Below are 17,410 nucleotides of genomic sequence, written 5' to 3'. Positions count from 1 at the left end.
GAAGAGAAGGCTGCATGGAGACCTCATAGCAGCCTTCCAGTATCTGAAGGGGGCCTACAGGCATGCTGAGGAGGGACTATTCCTTAGGGACTGTAGTGGTAGGACAAGGGACAACAGGTTAAAACTTAAACAGGGGAAATTTAGATTGGATATAAGGAAGAAGTTCTTTACTGTAAGGGTGGTGCGGCACTGGAATTGGTTGCCCAAGGAAGTTGTGAATGCTCCATCCCTGGCAGTGTTCAAGACCAGGCTGGATGAAGCCTTGGGTGATATGGTTTAGTGTGAGGTGTCCCTGCCCATGGCAGGGGGTTTGGAACTAGATGATCTTGAGGTCCTTTCCAGCCCTAACTATTCTATGATTCAGCTGTACAACCTTTGCTATAGGTTCAGTACCCAGTCAGAAGAGGCAAGCAGATATTTAAGAAAGACCTGAAGCACAAAACCAAACCTGAGTTGACAAAAGAGTGAAAATCAAGAATTTTAGGCTTGTGTCCTCAAAGTAATACAGGTAAGTGTGAGCAACATTGTGCTCTGCATGCAGGATCTGACATGCAATGCAACAGCCAAGCACTGAAGTGATGTCTCCAGAGTAAAACAATCCCCTCTTTGAAAGATACCCTCAAAATAGAGATGAAAGCAATTCTGGAATTTCTGAATTGCTGTAAATTTCTAATTTGCTATGTCCCAGTATCACTCTGAACAAGGTATGATACCAGCACTTTCCCCAAAATACTATGTAAGCACAAATATAAAGGCAATAGGCAATTCACTGGTACTTCCCCCCTGCCCTCAAGAATAAAGAACATTACCATCCACCCAGAAAAAAAAAATCAAGTCTGATTAGTGAAAAATGTTTAACATCTAATTAATTTCAATAATAAATAATATATTAATGTCTGAAAGCAGCCAATCAACAAGCTTATACCAAAACAGCTTTAAAATACTCAAAACCTAACACTGTACTGAAACATACAAACGTTATTTCTTCCTACTTAATTTTCATTCCTCCCCATCAAACTCTGTAAATTATTCATAAATCCCAATTTATGTCTAATTAAACCACTGTTGCTAAAATAAATGCACACCCTCGCATCCTATTGCTAATTGAGCCTTTGTGAATCTGCGTGGCTTTGAACAACCATAACACGCGACACAGCATACAAAGTATGATAGCAATATATTCAAAGCATACTAATCGGCTACACCTGCACCACACCAAGCAACCTCATATTCAGCAGTGTGGGGATGCCCTCTGCTGGGATAACCTACTACACTGGCAAGGTGTTAAACCTCCAGCCTAAACCATTTCCCATCAATGCTGATACTGGCCCCTGCAAGCCCCTGTCAGCTGAAGGCTCTCCAATGGCTATCCATCTGCTTCTACATCTTCACTCAACATTACTGCCAGCTTTACCTTGGTTTGGGTGCTGGAAATGCAGAAGTAAGACTGGTTAAATCAAACAACCTCAGACTGATGCATTTAGAATCACAGACTGGTTTGGGTTGGAAGGGACCTTTAAAGATCAAACCCCCCCTTCCACTAGACCAGGTTGCTCAAAGCCCCATCCAGCCTGGCTTTGCACACTGCCAGGCACGGGGCAGCCACAGCTTCTCAGGGCAACCTGTGCCAGTGTCTCATCACCCTCATCGTAAGAAATGTCTTCCTTACATCTAATCTATATTCACCCTCTTTCAGTTTGAAACTGTTGCCTCTTGTCCTGTCACTACTGGGCTGGAAAAAAACTCTCCATTTTTCTTATATGCCCCTTTTATGTATTGAAAAGCCACAATAAGGTTTCCCCAGTGCCTTCTCTTCTCGAGGCTGAACAAGCCCAACTTTCTCAGCCTGTATTCACAGAAGAGGTGCTCCAGCCCTTATAACCATTTTCGCGTCCCTTCTCTGAACCCACTGCAACAGGTCCATGCCTTTCTTGTACTGGGGGCCCCAGAGCCAGATGCAGCAACAGAGGCAACACAGAGGCCTTACAAAGCACTGGCCAGGTCTCACAGAATGTATTTTCTCAAGTCAAGTTCCGTGCATCACAGAAAGCATTCTCACACCCTTCCAGTCAGGAAGCACTGCTCTGCCATGACAATTCTGGACCTTTTCCATTTGATGTCCTCTAACAATTTTCCAGCAGAAAAGCATATCAGCATGTAACAAAATTAAATCATGCTTTTCCTAGTACCACTCATAACCTTTTAAAAATGGTTGATGGATCCTATGGCTCAAAATGTCAGGATAAAAGAAAAATGCTGCTCTAAACCCCATTTTATCAATGCTACAAAGTTCCATTTGATTAATATTCAAATATTTTTCTTCTGCTGTCTGTAATTCCTCTAGGTCCTGACCCTGTAATAATTTTCTCCCCCTCCATGCCTCCAACTGAACTCTGTGAATACTGTGGACCTAAACCCCCACCACCTGTAAGTCAGCCTGTGTGCATGCACTTCAAGGAGTTCTGTCAAGTCACAATATCAAAGGCTCAACCTACTTCACTTCAAAAGAGTTAATCATGCAAATACAGCAAAGCATGTGCATATTTGCCAGGTCAAGACCCTATTTGCCTCTAACAGTTAACATTCAACACAGAACTTAAAGAGAGAGAGGGATGGGTTGAGTAGTTTTTGCATCAGGAACAGTAAGTTGGTTATGATCAAATATAGCTAGAAGGTTAAGAAAACCATGGTGAAGTTCAAAGTGAAAGCCTGAAGTTTGCTGCTAATCCCTCAAATCTCGTGCATGTGCTTTTCACCCTTCTTCACAAGAACCTCATGCATTAAAGTACACCCACCAGAATGCCTGCAGGATACGAGCTAGGACTCTCAGTTTTGCTTAAGAGAATTTGATATCACTCAGTATTAATGGGATTTAATTCCTTCTTTCCCTTTAATGTTCATTTTAATGCCCCATTTCTAACCTCCAACTTGTCTTGATATGCTTTATATCTACTCCAAGGATTTCAGCGAGGTGGAGATCTCAGAGCTAACTCAAGCCCATTGGCCACCCACTGCATGCTAGTGGATTTTATAGTATCTCATGTTAAAGTACTGTGACTTCCTTTATACAAAGCCCACTTCTTCACACTGTCAGAAAATGCAGATACAGCAGCACTGTCCTTTAAAACAACCATTGACTTTGGATACAGGAATCAAAAGCATCCCTTCTCACATGCAGCACAAACCAAGCTTTCACTTGGACACTCCCAATTCAAGCCGTATTATAATTAATGTTACTTGGTGACCCCATGAGTATGCATTATGATAGATTTTAATTACATGGCCACATGCTGCTCTCCCCATCTGTTTTGCCCAGCAGAAGAGCAAGCACTCTAATACTTCTTTTTAATCAACACAAATTCTTAACAGCTCCTGAACCTATTGCTACACTAAGCAGGGACTTCCCCCCCACACACACACATCACAGAGGTTATAATGTGAAGGAATTTATCTTCACAACACACCTGTATGATCAGAATACAGCAACTCCAACATGCAGATTCTGAGGCCTACAGAAAGAAGGCCAACATATGCAAACAGGCAATGATAGATGAATACACATCCGCATATTTATGCTCCCTCATTTTATGAGAGGAAGACAGTTCTGTAGTAAATTCCTCCCAAAAATGTGCTGTGCCTGTCAAGCACCAGTAGTTACTTGTTCAGCTTTGAAAAAAAGAAAAAACTCAACTAACAAATTGTAAAAAAAGAAGCAATTAAACTGTGAGCAGATAGAAAGAGAAGGCACTATAGGCTGGGTGGATTTTTAATAAGGCTTGGAAGAGAGAAGTTAAATGCTAAAAAAGGTAAGCTGTGGATTGAAGAAATAAATTCAAGAAAAACAAAACCCTTTCTTCTTCTCCCAGAAAATGGCAAATCTATAGGCAATAATTAACTACCACCTTTGCAGCAATACTTCTGATGCACTACTGAAGATAAAATCAGTTTCACTCTTTCAACAGGACAACAGTATTCTGACCTTTGAAAGAAATGCAACTGACATTTTCTTCTGTTACCAAACAGAACCTCAAGGTTAAGCAGTTCTATTACCCATTCGCCCTGTTCTACAGATGGCTTTCTTTTTTTTTTTTTAATTAAAAAAATCCCTCCAGTTTCTAAGAATTTAGATCTGAAAGTCGTCACAGAAGTGAATTATTCCGTTACTGTTTCACAAACGTTTCAATTAGAAACGCTATGATACTGAGTTTGCATAGCCCCATTAAGGCTAGGGAACAGGCAACTCTGGATTGTTTAGACCCACAGCAAAAGCCAGTAACTTCATAGGTCAGATCTGAAATCTCTTTTTGATGTTCATCTGGTTTTGGTCATAGGCCCTTAACATATCTCGATCCACATGATCTAAATCGCAGCCCAGAGATCACAGCTCGCTTAGAGGACATGCCTGTCTTGCTCACTATCTTTCCCCAGGGTATACAGAGAAGCTATTTGAGCAATAAATGCTGCTCAATCCCACTGCTCACAGCCTAGTGCACAGAAAGCCAGGTTCGTTGCTGCCACCTAGGGCATGACAATATAGAAGGCAGTCACTTCAACTGGAAAGAGGTGGAAGAATAGCTAGACCATTTAGATTGTGTTTCAGACACAAAAAGAGGGGAAGAAGAAGGAAGAAAGACAAAGGGTCACAAAACACAGACCTGGCTCCCGAGGTAGCCAAAATCGGATTAATGTCTCCAGAGACAATGAGAATCCTACCATGCTTATCCATCTTCTCTCACCTACCTGTCATCTCAGCACTGCGACACTGGCTCCTTCCAACTTCTCAAATCTGATAATTTCAAACACAGAAAAACAGGAAGAAAAAAAAAAAGCTCCTTCTCCCATCTCCCTCCTGTACTTAGGAAGGCTGAACCAGCAAACAGTTGTTTCTGTTTCCTTTTTCAGATGTCTCATCCCATTCTGCCTTGCGATACAGATCTGATGTGTTAGATTTGCTGCCTAATATAACCCATTCTTCTCTGCTATTCCCCAGCCATCTGGTTCTCTTACAAGTCACCTTCAAACTCTCTGGGGAAATGTAATGTTTCCTGTTTGTGCTGTTATAACATCCAGCAGAACAGAGCACTACACAAGACACTATGGGTGCAACCCACCTCACCTGGCAGCCACAGGTCTTGCCTCCAGAATAAAACAACTGTCTATATGCAGGAGGTGTCTCGACTCTCATGACAGTCAGATACAGTCACTACATTTTGCCAAGATGTGTCTGAAACTCAACACACCTGAAGACAGGCAGCTACTGGCATTTTGGATGGCGTACATACCTCACCTGACTCTGTTCCAAGGCAGTGCCAATACTTTTATGTCCTCTATCTCATCTGCCAGCCCTTTGCAGGCATTTAGAGTAATTTAAGGTTTCTCAAATGGAAACAGCTGTATATGTTATGCAAAGTGGATTCCCCCACACTGTAGATGCTCAGCTACATCTTCTCAATAATACTGCATTTTCTGGGATGGGTGCTTAGAAATCCACAGCAAATAGACACCTAATCACAGAGAACAGATTATTCTGCCTTCAGTCAGGCATCTCATGCCATCTGAGATGCTTTGGGGTATCCAAACAGCTTGTGTGAGGCAGGCAAATATGACACAGGACCTATGGATGGCAGACCCACAACCTTCTGAAGGCTAGGTGGAAAATCCCAGGGAGCCTTCAGTGATATAGACAGTGAGTTGTGTGCAACTCAACTGAGCCTTAAGCATTTTAGGCTGGAGTTGAAGCCCCCAGACCCATCTGTCTACAATGTAGAATGCTTTCCATTTGCAGTCAGACAGGCATTTCCAGAGGATAGTCACCTCATTCCCCATCTCCCCACTGACCATAAAAGCAGGGATAGACCCAGATTAAAATACCCAACTTACAGAGAGATAAGTCAGGACATGTGAATCTCTCTGTTCCTTTCAGTAACACACAGAGGAAAGATTCATGGGAATGAATCGATGCAAAGCATCCATCCTCCCACCTCCCAGCTCATGGCTTTAAATTACTCTCACACACCAAACTAGATGATGTATCAGACTTAGTCAGCTGAGCAGTTGATGTTCCAGTCAAACTACACCGCTTTTCTTCTTCATGAAGAATGAAAAAACAGCAGGTCTGACCAGAGGAGAAACCAGAAAGGTTCACTGCACTTGAGAAGAGCAACAAAATGCTGAAAATCCTCCTAGAGAGAGTGAACATGGGAAAGAACAATCTTAACAAGAAGGGGGCCACAGCAAGAAGTTTGTTTCTCCTCTTTATAAACAAACTGTTTTTATCTACTTTTTCTTAAGTGAAGCAAAATGTTAGATGACATAGCCCAGTTTAACACCTCAGGTTTAGTCAGGTTCTTTCTTGAACACAGCTGCATGGAAATACAGCATAATATAAGCAGGCATCGCTGCCAAAAACAAGTGATTCCACATCCCCTTCTCTTACCTGCCCATGTCTGGCCCTTCCCCTGTGCTAAAACAAACCTCAGAGGGGCTCTGCAACTCACATGCTTGAGAAACAGATGTAAATTAGTAGCAAATTACAAAGCCCCAAATATCAATTTTTAGCAATGACCAGCTCCTCAGCTGACATTACAGAATAGCCACATGACCCTGGCGCAGAGGAAACACTGCAGGAGTGAGGGCAAGCAGCTAGACAAGGAGGAAGAACAGAACAGACTCTTATGCCAGGAATGCTGCTTTTACCATAATGTTACATAGAGTATAAAGAGTGCAACTCATGTATGAGATAGCCTTGGCATGCACCTCCTCACAACACTGACAGATACGGCTTTATCTGCAAATCAGACTGTGTAAATACCCATTTATCAGCTATCTCCTACAGAGTGTAAGTTACACTAAGGCTAATAAGTCTACCAGGTAACCACACACATCACTTTGATATTACAGTTATCCCCAAAACATCCAAAAAGAGCAGATGTTCACAGCATGCAACAGGGTTCACCGCCTTAAGAGTTCCTTTCTAGTCAAGGGACAGAGAAACACATTTTCTTGGGAAAGGTTCAGCAGACAATTAAAGCAGATCAAATGAAATGTACCCTAAATAAGCCACTGTCCATCATTTTTGAAAAATCATGTCAGTCAGGTGAAGTTCCCGACAACTGGAAAAAGGGAAATATAACCCCCATTTTCAAGAAAGGGAAAATGGATGACCCAGGGAACTACAGACAAGTCAGTCTCACCTCTGTGCCTGGCAAAAGCTCGGAGCAGATTCTCCTGGAAGCCATGCTAAGGCACATGAAAAACAACAAGGTGCTTGGTGACAGCATGGCTTCAGTAAGAGGAAATCCTGCCTGACCAATTTGGTGGCCTTCTATGATGGGGCTACGGAACTGATGGACAAGGGTAGAGCAGTTGATGTCATCTACCTGGACTTGTGCAAAACATTTGACACTGTCCCACATGACATCCTTGTCTCTGAATTGGAGAGACATCAATTTGATAGGTGGACCACTCAGTGGATAAAGGACTGGCTGGATGGCCGCATGCAGAGCTGTGGTCAATGGCTCAATGTCCAGCTGGAGACCAGTAACGAGTGGTGTCCCTCAGGGATCACTGATGGGACTGGTCTTGTTTAATATCTTTGTTGATGACATGGACAGTGGGATGGAGTGCACCCTCAGCAAGTTTGCCGATGACACCAAGCTGTGTGGTTTGGTTGATATCCTGGAAGGAAGGAATGCCATCCAGAGGGACCTTGACACGCTTGTGAGGTGGGCTGATGCCAACCTCATGAGGTTTAACCATGACAAGTGCAAGGCCTTACACCTGGGTCAGAGAAATCCCAGGCACAGCTACAGGTTGGGCAGAGAAGAGATTCAGTGCAGCCCTGCGGAGAAGGACTTGGGGGTGTTGGTCACTGAGAAACTGAACATGAGCCAGCAGTGTGCACTCACAGCCCAGAAGGCTAACCATATCCTGGGCTGCATCAAAAGCAGCATGACCAGCAGGTCAAAGGAGGTTATCCTGCCCCTCTACTCTGCTCTCATGAGATCTCACTTGGAGTATTGTGTGCAGTACTGGTGTTCTTAACATGAAAAGGACATGGAACTGTTGGAACAAGTCCAGAGGAGGACCACGAGGATGATCAGGCAACTGGAGCACCTCTTGTATGAAAACAGGCTGAGAAAGTTGGGGTTGTTCAGAAGAAGAGAAGGCTGTGTGGAGACCTAATAACAGCCTTCCAGTATCTGAAGGTGGCCTATAACGATGCTGGGGATGGACTGCTCATTAGGGACTGTAGTGACAGGACAAGGGGGAACAGGTTAAAACTTGAACAGGGTAAGTTCAGATTGGATTTAAGGAAGAAGTTCTTTAAGGGTGGTGAGGCACTGGCACAGTTTGCCCAAGGAAGTTGTGAATGCTCCATCCCTGGTGGTGTTCAAGGCCAGGTTGGACAGAGCCTTGGGTGACATGGTTTAGTGTGCGGTTTTCCTGCTCATGGCAGAGGGGTTGGAACTTGATGTTCTTAAGGTCCTTTCCAACCCTAACTATTCTATAATTCTAAATGCACATTTTTTTCCATCGACTCAATATACAGTCCCAGTTAAGATGGCATAAGTGGACATGCACATGCTATAGATGACTTAAAACAGGTGAAATGAATCTCATGTACTATGTTTTTAGAACTTTACTCTGCAGACACCACGGAAAATACAATTCAATTCAGTAATGTTTCATACAGACACTTTCTTATAAAACTCTCTTAGTAAGGATTTTAAAAACCATGTCAAGGCTAACAGATCACGGCTAACCTACTGTAAGGTTAATTCCTCTTATTGTCCCACATGGTTCTCTCTCCATTCAAGTAAATTCTTAAGTAAATTATTATTTATTTCATGTTTATGCACCAAGTCCTATTGCTGATATATATATCAGAGAAATTAATTTTGTAGCAAGACTTATAAAATGTTAATTGATTTCTATTTGTTGACCCATAATGTAAAATGCCTTAAAAGCAGCCAAAGTCGTTGTTTTGAGCTCCTGGAATAAGAAGTTCAATTAATATATGCATAATACTGCTATGGCAGTAATGGTACAGACTGTGTTGTCCTATCAAGGGCCTTTATCTAGGGAGGCTGTGATGACAAAATATCTGCTACAACAGGACCAAAATAATCAAAGCCAATTAAGAAAGTGATCACTGACACAGCACTGATTAAACATTTACCATAAACTGAACTACGTCTTCAGGCTTGTGCTTTGCTGATTTGAAGGCAGCCAGTCGGGTAACAACGACAATGTGATACTCTACATGGCCAGACATCATCTTCCCACGGATTTCCTGGTATTCTGGCACTGACAAATCCAGCCCCGTGTGTGTATTCTGAATTTGCCTATGGAAGAAAAAAAAAGCAAAGTTCAGGCATTGGCACAAAGACTCCCTGAGGATCTAGTTCAAAGCTCAAGAAAGACAGTGGAAAGACTCCCATTTCAACAAACACCTATCACAACTGAGCAAGTTAAAGAAATACACGACCTCTTGAAGCTGCCTTCTCGTTTTGACTGTCTGATGGACAGTGGTTGTTGCTAAATAGCAGAAAGGGCATGCTAGCTAAACTACCTCAGGTTTCCCACAGAAAATCCCACTGAAACAAAACCACCTGTCCTTTCATAAGCAGTTAAAGTAAACAAATGATCACAATGTTAACCTCTGAGACTTGTCAACAGTCAGAATCATCAATGCTCCTCCTGAAGGAATATGCAACAAGGGAGCTGCTGCTGCAGTTTTTGAACACATTTTCTTCTCCTGTCAGCTTCAGATCCACAGGACTATGGCATCATTTTCCTCCTGGATTCGTACCCAAGGAATCATTTATGACATTTTTGCAACAGGAATGCTAGGATCGTATTATAGTGCTCACAAATCAAGAGTAAGACTGAGCAGTTGCTATTAGGGCATAAGAGAACGGTATATTTAATGACATAAACAGCTGTTTCAATAGGCTGGAAGCCAAAACTGGTCAGTGGTCCTTTCCCCAAAGTTACTTCTATGCCAAGCACATTCACTGTTGCTGTTACCAAGCACTCTCCCATAATCAAAAAGAAGTTTATCACCCAGAGCATTGAAAACACTGTCCTGGGTTCAGCAGTGGCAGTCATTTTTCTCCTTAGTAGCTGGTGCAGTGCTGTGGTTTTGACTTTTAGCCTGGGAACAGCACTGATAACACTGATGTTTTTAGCTGGTTCTCAATAATGTTTAGTCTGACCAAGGACTTTCTGAGTCTCATGCTCTGCCAGGGAGGAGGGGAAGCCGGAAGGAAGCAGAGACAGGACACCTGACCCAAACTAACCAAAGAGGTATTGCATACCACAGCACATCATGCCCACTATATAAACTGGGGGCAGTTACCCAGAAGGGTTAGATCACTGCTCAGGTCGGGCTGGGTATCAGTCGGCGTGTGGTGAGCGGCTGTATTCTCTTCCCTTGTTATTTCCATTATCATTATTATTATTGGTGGTAGCAGTAGTGGTTTGTGTTATATCTTAGATACTGGACTGTCCTTATCTGAAGCCATGAGAGTTATATTCTTTCGATTCTTCTCCCCATCCCTCTGGGAGCGGGGCAGGGAGAGGAAAGGGGGGAGTGAGGAAGCAAGCGGGCTGCGTGGTACTGAGCTTAAACCGTGACAAACACTGAACACATCTCCAATTGCATCCTTCCTATATGTGAATGTTTCTTAAAAACATTTAAAAAGCATGACTGTTAAAAAAATAATCTTTTCATTATTTTTTTTCCTGCTTTTCATTTTAACCTTAGCTGTATAGGGTATGTCAAATCCTGTCTTCCCCTGACTTCCTATAGTTTGCAGAGGTGTCATGTGGAATTCTTGCCTCTGCCTTTAGGAAGTTTAGATTCATTAACACAGATGCCCTTTCATCTAAGGATATATGAGGTGTATGAGCTTAAAATACACTTTAAAGAGGTTTAAACAATCTGGTTTCAAAGACAGTTTCAAAAGACTCTTCCCATCATGTCAAAACTTGACCAGTTCTTTTGAAACTTGAGTTTTCCCAAGAAGTTAATTCTCTGAATCTCTCATGCAAAACTAAATAAAAAGCTTTTTAAAGAGAGTATCTTGAGAGTTCTCTATAGATCAGAGAGCAGCAAACAAGGGCACAGGTCAATTTTTGTACCCAATCCTCTTTGCAAGCCATGTTTAAAACATTAGGGCTTTAATAATAGCTGTACCATCACCAGGATTTTATACTAGGTATCTAAGCGCAATCCTGTTTGCTCTGATTCTGTTTTTTTCTGCAGTCAAAGACTTGACTTTACATTACCAGTCAAAACTTTGTTCTTAGCCACACTTGCTGTGTTCTAAACACAGAGTCAATCGTGTTGAGAGTCAACGGTAAGTAACAGTCATTATCTGGAGTGTTGTCTCCTTCAGTGGCATCCAAAATGCAGACTCGAAGGACACCTGCCAGTAATATCAGCTGTATCTGTGTTTTTTAGAATATACCTACAACAAAAGGAATGCTCTTCAGTAGTCACTCCAAAATTGTGACAGTAGCTATGCAGCAAAAAGGTCTACTGGATGGTACTCAGAAGTGACTTACTTCTGCTAACACAGTCAAAGAGTATAAATGACAGATTAAGCTGCTTTTCACCTCTGATGTAAATAAAAGAAAAAAACACCAGTAAACCATCCTTCCTGAGTGGCCTTACTTAGCTTAAAATGCCAACCATGTTCAGATGTTCCGAGATGACATGACTTCACTGTAAGAGCTGCTGCATCAAAGAGTATAAAAATGTCATGAAGTTAATAAGCACCTTCTCTACACCCAAGCTTTTTCTTTTAAACTTAAAAGTCAGAGCTAAAATGACTGTAAAGGAAAGCAATTAGAGGGAGGGGAAACAGCTACATTTTTGTTTGTTTGCTTCAGGCCTGTAATCACTTTCTTTATCATCTCTTACAGGAAACCCACCCCTATTATTTCTTCCACAGCAACAGGATTGTATGGTTTTTAAACATAATTTTTAATTGTCAGAAAGCAGGGAGGCTGAGACAGATACAGTTTAATACCAAAGTGCAAACTAGTTCTTGTAATGCCTTAGTCTCAAAATAAACAGTCCCAGTGTCTTATTTGATACTGTTACTGTTATTCAAATGGAAGCACCACCTACAAATTCCAAGACAATGTTGTCTTGCATTTTTCACATCAAACACAACTACTTTTACACTAGTAGCTTTACAAAAGAAGCAAAAAGAGTAAGTTGGTTGTTTAAACTGGACACATACGTGTACTGCTTCTGTTCCGTATTTAAATCTAGCTTGTGTAACTCTTAGCTTTTGACTACAATACAGGCAGCTCAGGGAAGACTTGGGCATGGGATTAACTTTCCACTTCACCTGACTACAAGGAGACCATTCATACCAGTAACCCTGTGCTAAGCACAATCAGATCATGCAGGATCGGCATGGGACAGAGGAAGCAGGAACTATATAAAGGTCAGATGAACAGTGTGCACAGTTCATGGAGGAGCCCCAGTTTTTTATTCCTGTCTTTTGATTTGCCTATAACATTGAGGCTTTATACTTAAATTAATCTGCTTTCTGTGCTGAAAGGCCAGAATGAGTGAAGGGGGAAATGTAGCCTTTGCAATGAAGAAAGCAAAGTAAGAGATGTAAGTGCTGTGACCAGAGAAAAACTTTATTTCAGTGTCTGTGTGGCCAGGAGAGCAGACTCTGCACTTTCTGCCTCAATAAACTCAGCCCTATCAGCAGCACCCGGCTCCAGCAACCTCTGCCCAAAGGGGAACAAACTGTGGCAACCCAGGCCATAGTAAAAGGAGAAAAAAAAAATGTACAGCCATCTTACTCATCAAGTGAAGGCAAAGTATCAGATACAAATTAGCCAGCAAACATTTTAATTTCTTTGTATATTCTAACTACAAGTATGCAGATTATTTAAATTTCCATAGCAACAAGGAATCCTATTCCCGGAATCAGTACCTACAAAGTGAAAAAGGTCACTATAGAGCTATCTTATCTCACAAGTTAGAAAAGATATTCACTTGCTAAAGCCTTAATCCCACACGTATCTATCCACTCTTATCACTGAAAGCATTCCAGTATCAGTGGGACAATTTGCAAGTGGTAAAGTCTATTGACTGCAAAACAAATCCTGGTATTCATATTTCCATGTCCAAGGCTAAAATTAATATAGTCAGTCACACAAAACATGCGAGTTAAATCAGATATGTTTGAAGGTTCAAGGCCACCGCTGCAAAGGAAGTCAGGTCCTGATACAACCAAATATTTAAGGATTAAAATAATGGCTTTGAAGTTAATGTGATTGAAATAGTTGCTAGTTATGTCCTAGAAGGTAGATATGAGAGGTAGGACCTTGCTGAATCAACACTTCTGCTTCTTATGTCGCATCTGGTAGGGAACTGCTTTCATGTGGTTAAATTTCTTATGGGGGTAAAAAAGAAAAAATTAGATATCTCTATCCTATAAGGATTACTGCAAGCATTTTCTTCTTGAGGTGTTTCTCTTGCGGGTTCATTCACCACATCTAGGAAAATACAGGTTTTAAAAGTTTAATGCAACTGAAAACAGCACCTGTGTAGCCACCTAGGGCATGGTTCCAAGAAGGCAAGAAAACAGTAAACTTACTTGCCCATTGATGACCTAAGCTCAAGCCAGACGGGCTCCCTATGGTTTAGAGGACATAAGGATTGGGGCTCAGGGCATGGTGGTGGGAAACAGGAGTCAACCAAAAGCACCGACATTATAGAATCATAGAATGGTTTGGGTTGGAAGGGACCTAAAGCTCATCCCGTTCCAACCAGTTCCGACCAGGTTGCCCCAAGCCCCAATGTCTAAAAAATGCTGGTGTATGCGTCAAGATGAATTCCAATTCCTTCTGACCCACTTCAAAACACTGGCATGGAGATGTTTCTGGAGGGTGGGAGCACACGCTGCAGTGTTAAACAGTGCGGACGGGAATGAACTCAAGTTACCACAGGAGGAAGGGACCAAAGGGCCATAGTTACACACGACAGGACTGACGCCAGTGATATCTTCCGGCTGTAAAATATCAGGAAACTCGAGGAACCGCCTATATCCGGAGTGTCCCCAAGGCAAATCCCGCACCAGCAACCCACCACCCACCTTGACCTCCACCTTGACCCCTCTGCCCCTTGGCCTCCCCTAAGCGGCAGCTCGGGGGTCTATTCCCTTTTGTTCCCTTCCCTTCCGCTCTCCGGACGGCGCTGTGGGAGCAGCTGCGCGGCCCGTGCCCCGCGAAGGGCAGGCCGCGGCGGTCAGCCCCGCGGCGGCAGCGCCCGCAGCCGCTGAAGCGAAGTTGAGTTTGGCAGCGTGGTCGCTGCCCTCTTCCTCCGACCCCTCCTGGTACCTGGTGGTGACCAGCACGGCGGGCGCTGGGCTGTGCTGCATGGCGCAAGGAAAGCCGCCGTTCCCGAGGAGAGGCCGCGTCCGGCTGTCAAGGAGTCCCGCCTCCTTTCCCCCGGGCTGGCAGCTGCCGCCCGGCCGGATGTCTGTCGGCGGCGGCCTCAGTGCAAAACGTGAGGAAGAGCTTGTCCCGGTTAGAAAAGGACAGCTCAGATCGTAGTCGGCAGGATTCGAACCTGCGCGGGGAGACCCCAATGGATTTCTAGTCCATCGCCTTAACCACTCGGCCACGACTACCTCAACAGATGACTGTCTTGGCTCACAAGCTGCACTAATTGACATGCTGCTCTCTGTTCAATATAGTACCAAAACACTTCCAAACTTCGTTTCTACTCTCCTTCCAGAGTACCTGTCTGCTCGCCTACCTGCTGACTGCACACGCAGGCACTTTCAGCGGTTTCCTTCAGCACAAGGAGAAGCACTGACAGGCAGTACAATAGGGAAGGGCTTGGGATGTTGCCTGGTGCTCTTATCCCACAAGGAGTGCATCCCCTCCTTGTGGGATAAAAGCACCCGCACCGCTCCCATATCAAACCTCTGCCGTGCAGGGTCACACATTCGTGAGACCCTGCTCTGAAGCACCTTCCAACCCCTTGCTCCCAGACACGTGTGTGGATATTACAGGCCCAATCAGGCAGGCAGGGGAGGGTGACTTCATAGAATCATAGAATGCTTGGGTTTGAAGGGACCTTAAAGGTCACACAGTTCAACCCTCTGCCATGGGCAGGAACACCTTCCACAAGACCAGGTTTCTCAAAACCCTGTCCAGCCTGGCTCAGGGAGGATAAGCACCAGCTGCGCTTGCCTCTGGATTAATTTCTCTGACCACTAGAGAGCACTCAAATACAAGCTATAGACCAGGAACAGGTTGCTGATGTACCTCCAGTCTCTAGCTGTGTGTCACCCTCTGGAGTCAGCTACCCAGCTCCTGTCTGGCACTGCTTACTTGCACAGGCAATCCCACTGACTCCAGTCTAACCCTCAGTTTTTGTTCAAAACCTGAATCTGGGACCAATTACACTGGGATTTTCAACAGAGCTGAAGCTGGGCAGTGATATGAACACATTTACAGTTAGGACAGATGTTTGTATTTACATTTTATGCACAGTTTTACTCCCAATAGCTAACCTAAGAGCCTTTCACTGACACATAGCCCAGAGGAGCATTCAGCCAGCTGCCTCAGCATGAAAAGAGGTTATAGGGGACCAAGTGGAAGTAGGATGATAAAAAAAAGGGAGAAAAAAGAAATGTTAAAGGTTAGAAATCAGTGGCCTACAGTGGCCTACAGCAGAAGCTGTAGGCTCCCGTGACTCTGTTCTCTGCAGCCTCTCCCTGCATTAACATGGCGTTTTTCTGCCAGATGACAGATCATTCATTCTTCATCCACTGGGGCAGAGCAGGCAAGGAAATAAAGGGATAAATGGTGGGGATACAGCGAGTGTCTCCTTCCCAGTACTCAGAAAGGGACACAAACACATTTGCTCTCTTTGCCAGATGTGACTCAGAAGCTGTCCCATTGGCCCTTCCTGTGGCAACCTAAAAAACATGTGGAAGAAGTTTGCAAGGACTTGGGGGAGCTCAGATGGCTTGGCAGCTGCATAGCTTATGATCTGATACCTGTGAAGTAGCCAGGTCCTGTGCAGAGCTCATGGTCCAATGCCTGTGACATAACTGACAACCAGGTCCTGGCCTCCTTGGGGAATTACTTAGTGCTAAATTTGGGACTGTTTGGTGAGCAGGCAATGGGAAACACTGGTGGTGAGGAGTGCTCCACTGGGCAGCTGTTGCGGAGACTCCAGGACTGAGAAATTAAGGGAACAGTTGTCCTTGTCCTTTCAACCCTGGCTGGGACATGGAAAAAGCATGTCTGCACCAGGTAGCCTTCTGCCACATGTGCTGAAGGAGTGCCCACCAGCCATCTTCTGCAGGTTCTGAGTTCCCATAAAGGGTTAAAATAGGGAAGAAAACCCTCCCAAGGCCTGCTAAAATGCTGAGTGATTTGTGGCTGGGGTCTGTTGATTCAGTTTGATGCAAAGGTAATGCAGCCCCACAGTTTAATCTTTTCTCTGTTCCCCTTGAGGGCACAATGGGGTGGGAGTCTCCATCAGGGCCTAGGTGTGACCCCATGAACTCATCCCAGGGTCATGTCTGTCTCCTGTATGCTAAGCAGGGACCAGCTTTCACAGTACTGCATCTCTGCCTGGGTGTGATTCTTGGTAGCCCATGGATTTGCTTTTCATCTTCCCCAAGATAGCAGGCAAACAGCAGTGAGTTTATAAGTCCGGGGGGAATTGTCCACCAATTTTTGATACCCTGGCAGAGCACTTTGTCTGTAATTATGGCAGGATGAGAAGAAATCAGAGCCCTGCTTAGGGTATAGTAAATAAAATGGAGGAGGAGAGCAAAAGCAAGAGCAGAGGAACATATTTAAAACCAGAACAAATTTACTATGAAAACACAGTTGAAGAGCTGAACATTAAACTTTTTTTTCAATCTTGATTCATACTGGGAGAAATACAATATTATATAATTACTGAAAAAAAGCTGCACTAGAGTAATAGGATTCCAGTGAGGTGGCCAATCACTTACCACTCCTAACACTACTTGTTTTCAGATGACAATTACAAAACCCAGATGTGAACCACTAGGAGATTTTATGTTAGGACTGGGCTTCTCTGCGAGTTTCAAAGGTAGCCAAAATGGTAGATTTAAAGTTCAGTCTTGTTATATGATGTGGTAAGGTTGTTGATAGCTTGTCAAGGCAGTCTTTTAATCTACACACCTCCTAAACTCAAAATAGATTTATTCTGGTGAGAAGTAAGGAGACTTATATAACTGTTCTTCATTATGCTTCATGCTTTCCCCCCTTTAAACAGTTCATCTGTAACATTATGAACCACATGTCAGGAATAGTCTAGTAGAAATGACAGGTAATCCCTGATGAAAGATAAGCTTAGCTCTTGAACTGCTGCAAC

At 43.6% G+C, this 17,410-nt stretch overlaps 1 protein-coding gene and 1 non-coding gene across 2 annotated transcripts in view; both read right to left on the bottom strand.

Moving 5' to 3' along the window:
* Window positions 1-14,506, bottom strand: part of HS1BP3 (HCLS1 binding protein 3) — a 51,133-nt gene extending 36,627 nt beyond the window's left edge. The window contains exons 1-2 of the mRNA XM_034061112.1: window positions 14,380-14,506; window positions 9,182-9,347 (exon numbers count right to left, since the gene is read on the bottom strand). Of these exons, the coding sequence (XP_033917003.1) occupies window positions 9,182-9,347; window positions 14,380-14,420 (207 nt within the window). The 5' untranslated portion in view covers window positions 14,421-14,506. The remainder of the gene's footprint in view (window positions 1-9,181; window positions 9,348-14,379) is intronic.
* Window positions 14,507-14,590: 84 nt separating this feature from the next.
* TRNAS-AGA (transfer RNA serine (anticodon AGA)) lies at window positions 14,591-14,672 on the bottom strand. Its single transcript has one exon. It is a non-coding gene; the product is annotated as a tRNA-Ser (tRNA).
* Window positions 14,673-17,410: the final 2,738 nt, after the last annotated feature.

Source organism: Melopsittacus undulatus, chromosome 3, assembly GCF_012275295.1.
Source record: "Melopsittacus undulatus isolate bMelUnd1 chromosome 3, bMelUnd1.mat.Z, whole genome shotgun sequence".
Lineage (NCBI taxonomy): Eukaryota > Metazoa > Chordata > Aves > Psittaciformes > Psittaculidae > Melopsittacus > Melopsittacus undulatus.
The sequence above is the reverse complement of the archived record's forward strand: the minus strand, read 5'-3'. Positions and strand labels throughout refer to the sequence as shown.